Source organism: Esox lucius, chromosome 3, assembly GCF_011004845.1.
Source record: "Esox lucius isolate fEsoLuc1 chromosome 3, fEsoLuc1.pri, whole genome shotgun sequence".
Taxonomy (NCBI): domain Eukaryota; kingdom Metazoa; phylum Chordata; class Actinopteri; order Esociformes; family Esocidae; genus Esox; species Esox lucius.
The window spans coordinates 5,839,446-5,854,942 of NC_047571.1; the positions used below are offsets into that span (position 1 = coordinate 5,839,446).

At 42.0% G+C, this 15,497-nt stretch overlaps 1 protein-coding gene across 4 annotated transcripts in view; it reads left to right on the plus strand.

Moving 5' to 3' along the window:
- Positions 1-6,962: 6,962 nt before the first annotated feature.
- The window catches only part of wu:fb63a08 (MAM and LDL-receptor class A domain-containing protein 1), a 50,110-nt gene continuing 41,575 nt past the window's right edge, over positions 6,963-15,497 (plus strand). For 3 of the 4 annotated variants that reach the window (XM_034290933.1, XM_034290930.1, XM_034290931.1), the window contains exons 1-7: positions 6,963-7,135; positions 7,706-7,746; positions 8,008-8,264; positions 13,108-13,657; positions 13,838-14,034; positions 14,121-14,501; positions 15,136-15,437. In XM_034290933.1, the coding sequence (XP_034146824.1) occupies positions 7,062-7,135; positions 7,706-7,746; positions 8,008-8,264; positions 13,108-13,657; positions 13,838-14,034; positions 14,121-14,501; positions 15,136-15,437 (1,802 nt within the window). In that variant the 5' untranslated portion in view covers positions 6,963-7,061. The remainder of the gene's footprint in view (positions 7,136-7,705; positions 7,747-8,007; positions 8,265-13,107; positions 13,658-13,837; positions 14,035-14,120; positions 14,502-15,135; positions 15,438-15,497) is intronic. The other variant, XM_034290928.1, reaches the window with a different exon arrangement.

Here is a 15,497-nt window from a genome sequence, read left to right on the forward strand (position 1 = left end):
ATTCACTTATTGCGGTCAAATTGTTTGAGTTATCAAAATTCCAAATAATTCAATTGAAGATATTGGTCCCAGGGTCCTTCTCAGCAAACGGCGTCCAAATGCGTTCAGTGGTCTCCGAAGAGATGTCCTTAGAGTGTTTATTTTACAGTTCATAAACTCTCAAAGTTGTCAGTGTCGTTGTAGCGCCCCCTTCATATCTATTTGGTTGATACTGCACAGGTCCATCCATAGACCTGATATTTATTGCTATGTTAAAGGGCGTAAGTCTCGGATATTCCTGACGGGATTTATAGCCTGACAAAGTGCCACACCCATGTAAAAGTAATTAGCCTATTACATGCGCATTGTTTGAGATATCAAAATTCCAAAAAAGATAATTGAAGATATTGATGCCAGGGTCCATCTCAGTGAACAGTGTGCAAATCCGTTCCACGGTTTCCGAGGAGATGTCGTTAACGAGTTTTTTACAAAAGTAAAATGGAGGCCATATGGTTTGTATAACCTTTAAAAACAATGGTCCAGTGGTTCATATGGCAGGCAGTTCTGTTCATACTCCCCATCCTACTCTTTTAAAAAGTGTTGCTAGTTTCCATTATTATGTATATTATTGCCATACTTGCCATAGGCCTATCTCTAATTTCAATACCCCCACCAATATTGCTGCTAGTTTACAGTACTCTTTCTAAACTGCTGCTAGTGTACAGTGTTATGTATATTATTGCTTTCTCTTCTTGCTATAATTTTGCTGTGTATATATTTGTCTTCTTAATTCTTAGTACATAGTTGTAGTGTGCTATGTCACCATTCATTAGTTTATTACACTCATATGTATCTATAATATTCAATAAATCTACCAAATTGCTGCTAGTTTACATTGTTATGTATATTACTGCCTTACTTGCAGTAATATCTATAATCAATAATAGGCTAATACCCAGATTGTTGTCTAGTTTACAGTACACTCTTAAACTGCTTCTAGGGTGCAGTGTTATGTATAGTGTTAATTTTTTTTGTCTAGCTATATTTTTGCTTATATTTTTTTCTTAACTCTCACTACGTAGTTGTCGGGTGCCATGTCACAATAATTTAGTTGTTCACGATGAAGCTGTGTTGCTCGGTGCATTTGAAAAATAAACGTTGAAACTTGTAACATCGCTTAGAATTCTAACTAGATTTTTCGCCAATGGGAGGGATGTGGGGGCAGGAAAGGTCCACGTGGGGATTTGTAGTAGAGCGAATTACACTACATCACTTAGTTATTATAGTGAGTGTTGAAGTCTAACACGTCCCCGAGTTGGTTTGTTGGAAAGGAGAATAAAACACCAGGAGTCAGGTCAATTACCGTATCGTATATCCATTTATTACAGAAGCTTCTGGAGACAAGTGTCGCCGCACAATGTCTAAGGATCAACAGTCAAAACATCATTTTTATACTTCTACTACCCCCAAAAAGATAGAGGCGTTAACTTACAAAGCAAGTGTGATCCTTGGCCCAATCCCAGTTCTATTCCTTGCAGAGGTGTCAAACCGGTTCCACGGAGGGCCGAGTGTCTGCAGGTTTTTGCTCTCTCCTTGTACTTGATTGGTTAATTAGGTCACTGATTGGTTAGTTTCTACCCTCACCTGGTTGTGTAGGTATGAACTAGGAACCAATTTATAGGAAAAACCAAAAACCTGCAGACACTCGGCCCTTTGTGGAACCGGTTCGACACCTGTGCCTTATAGGATAACTGCAAGTATCTTCTTGTCCCCTTCTGGTTTCTGTCTCGCCTGTCAGACTATGTGGGTGTGTCTCTAACCTGTGTCCTGTTTCTCAAAAGACAGACATACTAAATCTTTCTCTCCCCGGTAACCGCTTGAACAGGCGGGTTTCCTATTCTCCTACTTGCTCCTTCAGTTTCAGCTCATATTACAAACATTTAATATTTTGTTTCATTGGTTACAACAGCTTATAACAGTTCACTAACTTATACACTCACTACATCTACATGAGGCTGCGAGCAGACAATGTCAATCAATGCATAGGGAAAGTACAGTATTCCCCCAGCAATGCGCGGTTCCACATTCGCGAACTCAAGTATCCGCGGAAATCTTTCAAGTACGATATTCTCAAATTCGCCAATTTCAGCCTCCAGCAAGCGTCGATTAAATAGCTTATTATATTTTATTTACATTTTTCACAATATATTTACAATAGTATCGTGCAATAAGACCATGGAAAGGGTAATGGGGCATGTTGTGAAGGGTGACTGGTGTTAGGGAGTGATTTTTAAGTGTGCGTCACTTATCCGCGATCTTAATTATAGATTAATAGATCAGGGGTTATTTTTTTATGATTATTATTTTTGGTCAATTTGAGAGGCTCCGGGGCTTCATATAAAAGAGCCGTGGCTATAGCGCCCAAGCCTAACGACGCCACTGAATACTATATTCATTATTAGAATCTGCTTTCAATTATCAGTTAAACATGTATTTATGATGTTCCTGCCTTGAACTATTTTTCTCTGCAAATGTACGTTGATCGGAGAACTGTCAAACGTTGGAATAAACGATACAACTGAACTATAGTCACCATAAAAAAGTACTCGACGGCAATGGCCATCGTGAAATTCCCACGCTGGTATGTGTGCCATTTAACTAAAAGGGTAGCTTCTGTATTGTCTCTGTGGCTTACAGATTAACTTTTAAACTGAGGAGGAAGTTGCTATTATGATAAATGCTATAATGGTTGTCATCAGCCTAGAGCAGCACTTCTCAAAGTCCGGACTCCGGTCCAGATCCGGACCCGCCTCCATTTCGTATTTCAACCATAGACTGTAAAAAAATATGGACGTAGTGTCCGTGACGTCACCCGTAGGTTTGTGAAGAGCAGTTTTGAAGCCTAAAGTGGGCGGAGCCAACCGTTGCCATTTTGGCAGCGCGTCAACGCACGTCACTCCCGGATAAACAGAAATGAGCAAAGATGCGGGATGAGCTCAGCGAGGAGCCTGGATGCTGAAACCTAGCTCGACGTGAACGAGTTTGCTCAGGCTAAGCTAATGCTATATGCTACTGGCCTCCTACTAAGTGACTAACAGCTGACTTGAAGTAAAGCCAAAAGTTAAAGTTCATGTTTTTGCCCTTCGAAATACTATTAAGACATAGCTAAAAGTGAGACTGTGTATCTTGATGATGTATTATTCTGCTAGTTAAAGTGTATTAACTTACAGTATTGCTGTGAGCTTGTGTTTCATGCACAAACATGTCATGTCAGCCAGCGCGGCATTGCGCTGAGAGCTTTATTCAGTCCATTTTAAAATGTTATTTTGGCTGCCTCTCAAATCGGTCAAACCATATTTATTACCTAAGAAGTTCAAGTAAATGCGCTAGAAATCCGTGCTCATTCAGGTGTGCATTCGTTTATTGCATGGACGGAAAGCACTGACACCTCCAGGAATTTGCATCTGACGGTGCATAAGCATATCTAACTTTAGTCTGTTCAGTGAGAGCAACGGTACCGCTGAACGAGTGTAGCCTCTATATCTATAGACGTTTTACACGTTTTTAAATCTGGAATCTCCACACAAAAGCAACAAAATTGTCAGACATCCATGAGTGCATGTTCACAGAGGAAAACAACAGAAAAACAGCCCTGGTTGTTCTCTTGATACTCGACAACGACGGAATACAAAGGCGTGGGTGAAGGTATAATGTGTGTATTAAATTGTATGAAATAATCCAGAAAAAAAAGCAAGAACATGGCCGATATGTCCAGTTCAGCAGCTGGAATTAGCTGAGGAAGAAACGTGACGGCTGGCTAACAGCTAACAGCAGACAAACAGCTAGTGAGAGCAAGTGAGAGACCAACAGTAGCTGCAATCCACCTGTCAGTTAAGGGAGTGGACCACCCCCTTAATTATGCAGAATTTTAAATATTAACTAAACGGATGAGTTATAAATAAATTCACCCCCCTCACAGTTGTCATGAAGGGCAAAATTGTCTGTATAGACCAAAACAACATACTGACTGCTCTATATTTTGCACCATGCATGTTACTTTTGTGGTGTTTTGTTAAGAAAAATCCAGACACTTAAATGAATTGTTTTGGCACTTTTGCACTTGTTATCCATGTATTTTGAATGCAAAAGGCACCTTATTTTTTCATAAAATGAATGTTAATTTGTTATACATGTTTATTAAAAAATCCTGCCGTCACGTCTTCCATTGAGGAAGCAGAGGATGAGGGCTCAGAGGTGGACTCGTCCATCACCCGGGCTGAAGTCACAGAGGTGGTCAAGAAACTCCTCGGTGGCAAGGCACCGGGGGTGGATGAGATCCGCACTGAGTACCTCAAGTCTCTGGATGTTGTGGGGCTGTCTTGGCTGACGCGCCTGTGCAACATCGCGTGGCAGTCTGGGACAGTGCCTCTGGGATGGCAGACAGGGGTGGTGGTCCCTCTTTTTAATAAGGGGGACCGGAGGGTGTGTTCCAACTATAGGGGGATCACACTTCTCAGCCTCCCCGGGAAAGTCTATGCCAGGGTTCTGGAGAGGAGAATACGGCCAATAGTAGAACCTCGGATTCAGGAGGAACAGTGTGGTTTTCGTCCAGGCCGTGGAACACTGGACCAGCTCTATACCCTCTACAGGGTGATGGAGGGTTCATGGGAGTTTGCCCAACCAATCCACATGTGTTTTGTGGATTTGGAGAAGGCATTCGACTGTGTCCCTGTGGAGGGTGCTTGGGGAATATGGGGTCCTGGTCCCTGTACGACCGAAGCAGGAGCTTGGTCTGCATTGCCGGCAGTAAGTCAGACTTGTTCCCAGTGCATGTTGGACTCCGGCAGGGCTGCCCTTTGTCACCGGTTCTGTTCGTAATTTTTATGGACAGAATTTCTAGGCGCAGCCAGGGGCCGGAGGGTGTCAGGTTTGGGGACCACACGATTTCGTCTCTGCTCTTTGCGGATGATGTTGTCGTGTTGGCCCCTTCAAGCCAGGACCTTCAGCATGCACTTGGACGGTTTGCAGCTGAGTGTGAAGCGGTGGGGATAAAAATCAGTACCTCCAAATCCGAGGCAATGGTCCTGAGTCGGAAAAGGGTGGCTTGCCCACTTCAGGTTGGTGGAGAGTGCCTGCCTCAAGTGGAGGAGTTTAAGTATCTAGGGGTCCTGTTCACGAGTGAGGGAAGGATGGAACGGGACATTGACAAACGGATCGGTGCAGCTTCTGCAGTAATGCGGTCGATGTATCGGTCTGTTGTGGTGAAGAAAGAGCTGAGCCGCAAGGCGAAGCTCTCGATTTACCGGTCAATCTACGTTCCTACTCTCACCTATGGTCATGAACTTTGGGTCATGACCAAAAGGACATGATCCCGGATACAGGCGGCCAAAATGAGCTTTCTCCGCAGGGTGGCTGGGCGATCCCTTAGAGATAGGGTGAGAAGCTCGGTCACCTGTGAGGAGCTCAGAGTAGAGCCGCTGCTCCTCCACATCGAGAGGGGTCAGCTGAGGTGGCTTGGGCATCTGTTTCGGATGCCTCCGGAACGCCTTCCTGGGAAAGTGTTCCGGTCCCGTCCCACCGGGAGGAGACCCCGGGGAAGACCTAGGACACGCTGGAGAGACTATGTCTCCCGGCTGGCCTGGGAACGCCTCTGTGTCCCCCCGGAAGAGCTGGAGGAAGTGTCTGGGGAGAGGGAAGTCTGGGCATCCCTGCTTAGACTGCTGCCCCCGCGACCCGGCCCCGGATAAGCGGAAGATGATGGATGGATGGTTTATTAAAAACAAATTTTGTAATTACCAATAGTTCCGGACTTTTGTCATTGATAGAAATTCAGATTTGGACCTTTGAATGTAGACTTTGAGAACCCCTGGCCTAGAGAATGTGTCATTCTGGTCTATGTCCTGGTATCAAAACTGGACAGCATATTTACCATGTATAAATAGCTCTCCATTTTCTGACCAATGTGCCACAAGGGAGAAGCAAAAGTTGTAATATTATATGGTACTAATAAGCTTGCTTACATCTCCCTTTTCTAATAATATTTTTTACATTTGACAAATCATTTCGTGGTTAAAATAAATGTTCAATGGAATCTAATATAAAGATACCGGTCAAGGATAGTCCTTGTGCTTTTTACAATATGACTATTGGAGTTCTAGCAACTTTTAAGTGAAAAACAGCTCGGTTAGTCATAATTAAACTGCCTCTTTTGATTACCAGCAATCTAATCAGTGTGGCGTAGTCTACTAGCCAGACTTCACCTTGATCCTCTATCATTTACCTCATAGGGGCTGATGCCCTCCACTTAATGAGTCTCAGACATTCTATTCAATGTCAGTTTGACATCATAAACCTGACCCCCCACCCTGCCTTTTCCAGTTTGCCCTTCCCTCCGTCCCGCTTTCGCTTCTGATTGCTCTGGGTTCACCTGAGCCTCGCTTACACCTTGAGCTAACATGTACGTTTCCCGATTCAATCAATATGATCCAATCCCTACCTGATCAAGGTTTGTCAGCTCTATACATATTATTACAATGTGTCTCTTATCAACCCTCTGTGCTGTTGTTGAGACCAGATTAGCTGGCCTTAAAACAAATTGTTTGCAGTGCATGTTTATTATTTCAAAATAATATGAATAAGACAGTGGTGGTCAGTGTTGATGATTTTAGAAACCTGTATAATATTCTTCAAACTGTTGACCTTTCAGATATCCTTGCACTTGGCTGATATCCTGATACAATGACTCCTTTCTAAAAATGGGGGCACAGTCCAAATGTTGACAAGATCAGGACAAAGGGCGCATGTTAGAGCCAGCTATTAACAGGGCATAACATCACCAATTCAGCCTGTTGAAGCCATACACCTGAACACCTCCATGTCCTGTTTGGTCCCAGGGCCCTCCCACTTTACCAGCCCACAGCACTGGGTTGACCTGATCGTGTGTCCTACCTGGAACCTTATAAAAGCTTGTCTGCTCTTCTCTCCCCAGTCTTAATCGGAGTGAGACTTAGCAACACTTTGGACTCCAGTACTCTTCTTTCTAATCTTAGCCTCCATAAGGGACCACAGCAAGGAGAAAAGCCATGCAAGAAGGGACATATGGGTTGCTGGCTACAGCAGCCCTCCTCTGTCTGCTAAACTCAAGTTCATATGCAAGGTGGGTCTCACTTTTGTGTGTGTGTGGTTCTAAAGCAAAGGTTGTCAAACTATTTTATCCCCAGTGTTTGCATTCTGCCTTGCTGTGATAATGGTGTTACATCCAATATTTAATTGGTTTTAGATGCTCCCTGATTGTCTAGTTTTAATTGTAATTATTATTTTCAAGCTGGATACAAATTATACATTGAAGTCCATCTTTTCTGAAAAATATTTGATTTGGTTGGAATATTTAAGTATTAAATTGTCTTCATACAAATTAACTAAAATATAAAAATTACAAAACCCCTGCAGGCCAAATTAGGCAACCCTAATCTAAAACCTAACATCTAACTGTTTATTAATTTATCTTTGGCTGCATCATACTCTCGTTTTACTGGGTAACTTATTATAATTATTATTATTACGTTCACATTAGTATTAATAATAAAAACGCTGAACTTGAGATTGCAGCTTGTTCTACCATGGCATAATACATTTTTGTATTGATTTGCATGCAAACGATGAAGTGTTTTACTTGTCCATTTTTCTCCCAGTGTTTTAATTGTACCCTGATGTCTTCTTCTTTTAGTGTTGAGGGAGACAGCTCATCCGTTACAAGAAGAGATGCAGGTATGTGAAAGGATCATGGAAAAATAATGCAAATCACGGTTTTGCCTTTTTTCCCCCCAAACAACAAAATGATTGCTAAAGGAGAAGAGATTTGACAGTGGAACTAGTAATCAATTTATCAGTCTGATTTATAGGCTACACCATTAGTTTAAGTGAGATGCATGCCACCAGTTCCTTGCTACAGTAATTTTAGATAAAATACACAGATTTAAACACACAAAATGTACTTGACTATTCACTCTCAAGCTTTTTCTCTCTCAGGGACATGCACTGTTCACAGTAACCCCCACTATAGCACCTTTGATGGGGCCAACTTCCGCTTTGTGGGCCCCTGTACCTACGTCCTAGCCAAGGTGTGCTTGTCCTCTTCGTCATCTGAGACCCCCTTGCCTTACTTCAGCATAGAAGTGAAGAACGAGCTGAGAGGGAACTCTTCTGTGTCTGCTGTCCAGAAAGTAATCGTGCAGATGGAGAACTTGGAGGTCTCCCTTCACAGGAGACAAAACCATCGTGTTATGGTGAGTACTGTACAGCTTGTTTTGACATTATAGAATGGGTTATAATAGCTTATTTGTTATAATCTCTTTTCCAATATGATTTTCACATAACAACTGATCAAAGTAATGTTACAATATATCTGGAGCCATGAAAATGCCTGACTTTAGTTGTAAAGGATTTATGCAATAGGATACCTTACATGAGGCAAAACACACAACAAAATTCTAGAATATTCTGTTGTTAGTTATTAGCTAGATACTGCATAATAGTGCTGATCTCAGTTGTTCTCTGCCTTTAATTAAAATGACATGCAGTAACTGTTGTTTTCCAGAAATTATTAACTGAAAAAGCCTTTACAATGTCCAGAGTCAGTTTTTAATAAAATAAAGAATATATGAAACCTCATCAGGTCTTTTTAAGTTTTACATGGGCAATGATCCGTTCAAGTAGCAAATCTGCCATCTTCTGCTCACCAATCTAGTCTCTTTGCACACAACATACTCAAGAGATGATCTCCCTGGGGCAGCTTGAGAGCAGTAGCCTTTATCAATATAACTGCTCCTTCAGCCTCTGCTTGGATGCAGTCAGAGGATGTAGAGTACAGGTGCTGGACATAAATTTAGAATATCATCAAAAAGTTGATTTATTTCAGAAATTCCATTCAGAACGTGAAACTTGTATAATGTATACATTCATTCCACACAGACTGATATATTTCAAGTGTTTATTTCTTTTAATTTTGATGATTATAACTGACAACTAATGAAAACCCCATATTCAGTATCTCAGAAAATTTGAATATTGTGAAAAGGTTCAGTATTGAAGACACTTGGTGCCACTCTCTAATCAGCTAATTAACTCAAAACACCTGCAAAGGCCTTTGAATGGTCTCTCGGTCTAGTTCTGTAGGCAACACAATCATGGGGAAGACTGCTGACTTGACAGCTGTCCGAAAGACGACCATTGACACCTTGCACAAGGAAGGCAAGACACAAAAGGTCATAGCTAAAGAGGCTGGCTGTTCACAGAGCTCTGTGTCCAAGCACATTAATAGAGCGGCGAAGGGAAGGAAAAGATGTGGTAGAAAAAAGTGTACAAGCAATAGGGATAACCGCACCCTGGAGAGGATTGTGAAACAAAACCCATTCAAAAATGTGGGGGAGATTCAAAGAGTGGACTGCAGCTGGAGTCAGTGCTTCAAGAACCACCATGCACAGACTTATGCAAGATATGGGTTTCAGCTGTCGCATTCCTTGTGTCAAGCCACTCTTGAACAAGACACAGCGTCAGAATCGTCTTGCCTGGGTTGAAGACAAAAAGGACTGGACTGCTACAGAGTTATGTTCCCTGATGAAAGTACATTTTGCATTTCCTTTGGAAATCAAGGTCCAACAGTCTGGAGGAAGAGAGGAGAGGCACAGAATCCACGTTGCTTGAAGTCCAGTGTAAAGTTTCCACAGTCAGTTATAGTTTGGGGTGCCATGTCATCTGCTGGTGTTGGTCCATTGTGTTTTCTGAGGTCCTAGCAAACTCGCCTGACCTTAACCTTATAGAAAATCTATGGGGTATTGAGAAGAGGAAGATGCAATACACCAGACCCAACAATGCAGAAGAGCTGAAGGCCACTATCAGAGCAATCTGGGCTCTCATAACACCTGAGCAGTGCTACAGACTGATCGACCCCATGAAACGCCGCATTGCTGCAGTAATTCAGGCAAAAGGAGCCCTGACTAAGTATTGAGTGCTGTACATGCTCATACTTTTCATGTTCATACTTTTCAGTTGGCCAACATAAAAATAAAAAAAAGAATTGTATTGGTCTTAAGTAATATTGAAATTTTCTGAGATACTGAATTTGGGATTTTCATTAGTTGCTAGGACACATTGTAAAGAAAGTCATTAGTACACCGAAGTTTGGGTTCATACCAACTCACTATGCCTTCTTGCATGCTTTTTTTTTAACAACGTCAACCCATTTATTGTTAGGTAAGTAATAACACTGAATTTGTGAGTTTAATTTCCCAGTTTACCCTTTCTGGATTTGCTGATTTGAAGAACATTCTCCTCCAAGGGCTTTCCTTCTAAAGGCCCTTACAATATCCATGCTTTCATAGCTAATAATTGCAGTGCTAGAATGCTTCTAGAATTGCAAGAATTCTATTAATTCACCGCTTACAATAGGCTATCCCAATTATATCAAATTATTAAGTCTACGTAATGTTCACACTTCCAGCTAAGAAGTGGAGTTTGGATGTGGAAACTGAGACATTTGATTGCATCTTGAAAAATACAGTTGTGACAATAAGTTTGCATACTCTGGCAGAAAGTGTGACATTTTGGAATTTTTGGAAAATATGACTGATCATTTAAGGATAGTGATCATATGAAGCCATTTATTATCACAGCTGTTTGGCTCCTTTTTAAATCATAATGAAAACAGAAATCACCCAAATGGCCCTGATCAAAAGTTTACATACCCTTGAATGTTTGGCCTTGTTACAGACACACAAGGTGTGTGCAATTTAAGGTGAATTTCCCACATTTGTGGCTTTTTCAATTGCAATTAGTGTCTGTGTATAAATAGTCAATGAGCTTAGTAGCTCTCACGTGGATGCCATGGGGAGCAGAAAATAAATGTCAAAAGTCCTGCGTAACAAGGTAATGGAACTATATGAAGATGGAAAAGGATATAAAACGATATGCTCCTGAAAAAGACGGTGTGGTGATTTCAAGAAGCACAATACAACAAAACTAGAACAAAAATTAGCTTCATGGTCAAGTTGCCAGACAGAAGCCTTTACTGTGCCAATGCCACAAAAAAGCCCTGAAAACACCCTGACACAAGCCTCAGCTTCTGGCACATGGTAATTTGGAGTGAGGAGAGCAAAATATGCTTTATGGTCACAACCATAAGCGCTATGTTTGGAGAGGGATCAACAAGGCCTATAGTGAACAGAATAACATCCCCACTGTGAAGCATGGTGGCGGTTCACTGATGTTTTGGGGGTGTGTGAGCTCTAAAGACACAGGGAATCTTGTGAAAATTGATGGCAAGATGAATGCAGCATGTTATCAGAAAAATACTGGCAGACAATTTGCATTATTCTACACAAAAGCTGCGCATGGGATTCTCTTGGACTTTCCGGCATGACAATGACCCTAAGCACAAGGCCAAGTTGACCCTGCAGTGTTTACAGCAGGAAAAGGTTATGGAGTGGCCATCACAGTCTCCTGACCTTAATATCATCGAGCCACTCTCGGGAGATCTCCAACCTGCGGTTCATGACAATCAAAGACTTTGCATGACCTGGAGGCATTTTGCCAAGACGAATGGGTAGCTATACTACCTGCAAGAATTTGACAACTATTACAAAAGACTGCACTCTGTCGTTGATGCTAAAGGGGGTAATACACAATATTAAGAACTAAGGGTATGCAGACTTTTGAACAGGGGTCATTTAATTTTTTTCTTTGTTGCCATGTTTTGTTTTATGATTGTGCCATTCTGTTAACCGACAGAAAGAAGTATGAATCCCATAAGAAATAAAAGATGTTTAGCCTGCTCACTCATGATTACACAATATCCTTAAAAGATTCTGAGAATCCAGAGAATATGTATGTCAGGGACAAGGCCGAAAACCTATATTGGCTGGCTGTGATCTTTGGGCCGTCAGGCAGCACTGTATTAAAAACAGACACACGATTCTGTAGTGGACATCATTGCATGGGCTCAGGAACAATTCCGAAAACCATTATCTGTGAAAACTAATGATGGGAAGCTCAGATTTTGTCGAGTCCTTCAGTAAAAAATTTAGATTTTTCTACTAATTTCGTTCATTTGAGTCAGTAATGCCTGAAGTCCAGACCTATCACCCATTGAAAACATTCACCCATTGAAAACATTTTCAATTCATGAAATGAAAAATGATAAAGGAGACTGTTGAGTGCTGAAATCCTATTTCAGGCAGCAGTGGGAATACACTTCACTTTCAAAACTACAGCAATTGGTCTCCTCAGTTCTCAAACTTACAGAGTATTGTTAAAAGAAGAGGAGATGCAACACAGTGGTAAACAGGCCCCTTACCCAACTAGTTTGAAATGTGTTGCTTGCATCAAATACAAAATGGGCAAGTATTTTTCCAAAAATAGCATGTCTTTGTACTATTTTCAGTTAAATATAGGGATACATGATTGGCACATCATTTCATTCTGTTTTTATTTGCACTTTATGCAGCGTTCAAACTTTTTTGGAAACAGGGTTGTACGTCCCTCCCAACCAGAAACATTTCATTACAAAATATGTGAATCAATGTATTCATGAATCACTTCAACACTGTATTTTCTCTTCAATCATCTTGCAAGTCTTTCCCACAATTCCTGGTTCCCAATTACAATGAAATCGTTCCAGCAGAGTGTTTTGAGTTTAGTGGCTAAAAATTCCAATACAATTTTCCTAGTACCATTTTCAACCTAAGCCACAATGGGGATTGGTGGATTGTCTTGATGAATACAAATCCAGTGTCTAGAGTTTGAATTGTAGCTGTAAATTATAATCAATAATCATTCTACATTTTTTTCAACAACATAGAGAAAATAAAACAATGAAATGTAAACCAATACTTCTCTCTCAGGCTGTAGTGGGTTTCCATTCTACATAGGCAATTAGTGGGAATTGCACATACAGCACAAAAATCTATTCGATTTTAACCATAAAATATTACAATAGGCTCCTATTTTGTAACATATTTTTTCAGAATTGAATCGATCCTGTAAATACTGACTATATGCTACGGTAGATTACAGTGCAGACAGCAAAGAAGTACTACAGTCAATCAGGTAACATCATCTGTATCCTTTTTTAAGGTTAATGGCATTTGGAGGGAACTCCCCCTTAGCCTCAACAGTGGCACCATCAACATCCGATCCAGTGTCACTTCCATCATCTTGGAGACTAACCTTTTCATATCCTATGACATATTCGGTTCTGTCCGTGTCACCATTCCTCCATCATACTCTGGTAAAGTCTGCGGCATTTGCGGGAACTTTAATTATCTGAGAGATGATGACTACCTCACACCTGATGGTTCCAACACCACCATTGCTGTCCCATTGGGCCAGAGCTGGCAGGGCGGGAAGAGCTGTGACTCGACCACTGTCGCCCAAATGTGTTCCCCAAACAAGGAGGCAGAGTATGCAAGCGAGCTCTACTGTGGTTCTCTGGTCTCCAGACATGGGCCCTTCGCCGGCTGCCAGTCTGTTTTGGGAGCAGAGAGCTACTTTCGTAGCTGTATAGTGGAGATGTGTGGAGCAGTTGGTGACACTAAAGTGCTTTGTGAGGCCCTGGAGTCCTACGCTGATATGTGCCGCAAAGCTGGGGTGCTGGTACCATCCTGGAGGAACTCTACTATCTGCCGTAGGTTTCATAGATCCTCTTTTAAATACCTTCTGTTGTAGAAAAAAAGTTTGATTATTAACTGGTGAAGTTGGAGACACTTGAATGATGGTAATGTTGATGCTGTTTAAAACAAACCATATTGTGGATGACGAAGAGGTTGTTGATTTTTGACTCATCAGCTCTCTTTGCATTCCCCAGCCCTGAAGTGTGTTGGGAACAGCCATTACAATGCCTGTGCAGAAGGTTGCCCTGAGGTCTGCTCCAGCATGGACACCCAAGGTGCCTGTGGGAGCTGTCTGGAGAGGTGTGATTGTGACCCTGGCTTCAAGCTTAGCGGGGGGAGGTGTGTTGATGCTGAGAACTGTGGCTGCTGGGTAAATGGAGAGCATTATGAGGTACGGAAAGGCTTGAGGTAGAGAGGAATACATCAACAGACAACCAGAAATTGGCGTTGATCCATGTATTTTCTTTTACCCTCTAGAGTGGTGTGACGTTTGTTGAAGGTGAGTGCGATCGTCTGTGCCAGTGTATGGGCGGGGGTAGACTCCAGTGTTCAGCTTTCTCCTGCGCAGCCGGCGAAGTGTGCAAGGACAAAGGGGGGGTCAAAGGTTGCTTTCCCTCCAGCCCTGTCATGTGCCGTATCCACGGAGACCCCCACTACATCACTTTTGATGGCAAGGCATACACATTCCAGGGGGGCTGCAGCTACATCCTGGTCAAGACATGTGGCGGAAACACACCTGTCCAGTTCACAGTGACAGGACAGAACTGGAACCCTAGCAACAAAAGCAGTTCCAAGCTGGGCGCAGTCATTCTGGAGACCAATGGCTTGCATGTTATGTTGGAGAGCCACAACACGACTGTAAGCATAAAAATTCTTACATTTTGATTACATCCAGAGGTCAGTGGAAACAGTGTGATGTGAATTAATATATTATATTGCAGAAGGCGTGTGGATTTAATGTTTGATTTAAAAGGTTCGGGAGAATGTATGTTGTACCTGAACCGTTTTAACAAAATCTTTGGCCGTGACTTTTACACCAGGCGATATTTACCAATGAATTCAGGAACATTTAGAGTTACAAACTTAGTTACTGAGTAGAGTCTGTGGAATACAAGCAGTGTGGCTAATGGTGCAAATGCAGGTCACTCATGCCAGAATAAAATAATAAAATAAAAAATAGGTTTAAAAGAAGATATTTCCTGACATTTTTTAGATCTCTCAGATTTAGTAAATGTACTCCTGAACAAACGTCCTATTAACAAAAAATGGTGCCAAACAATCGCTAATAATGAAGGATAATGTATTTGAGAAATCCTGCAGTGAACTGAATATACTAGTCAGTGACAACTGTGTGGAACTGGACAGTGGCGTTGGACCGGGGGGAAACGGGTACTACATATATGTCCTTAATTCACTTCAGTTCAACTGTCATCTATTTTATTAGGCTCTACTTTCCCTCATTCTGCATTACCTTTGCTACTCTCCACTGCAGGTGAACCATGTTTGGCAGCATCTTCCTGTTGAAGTTAACGGCACATACGGTGAGGTAAAACTCTACAAAAACAAGCAATACACTGTAATGGAAACGTCCTTTGGCCTGCGGATGCTGCTGGATGACCAGAGCAGGCTCTTCCTGCAGCTGGATGAGCGCTATGAAGGCGAGGTATGTGGTCTCTGTGGTACCTACTCTGATGACCAATCAGATGACTTCCTGACCCCCAACAGCACCAAACCCGAGAGCAATGTGGTCGTGTTTGCCAACAGCTGGAGGGTGGACAGTCCAGAGGACAATCAGTGAGTGGTTTGAGTATTTTGATCGATAATGGTTACATACTGTATACGGTCATTCATACC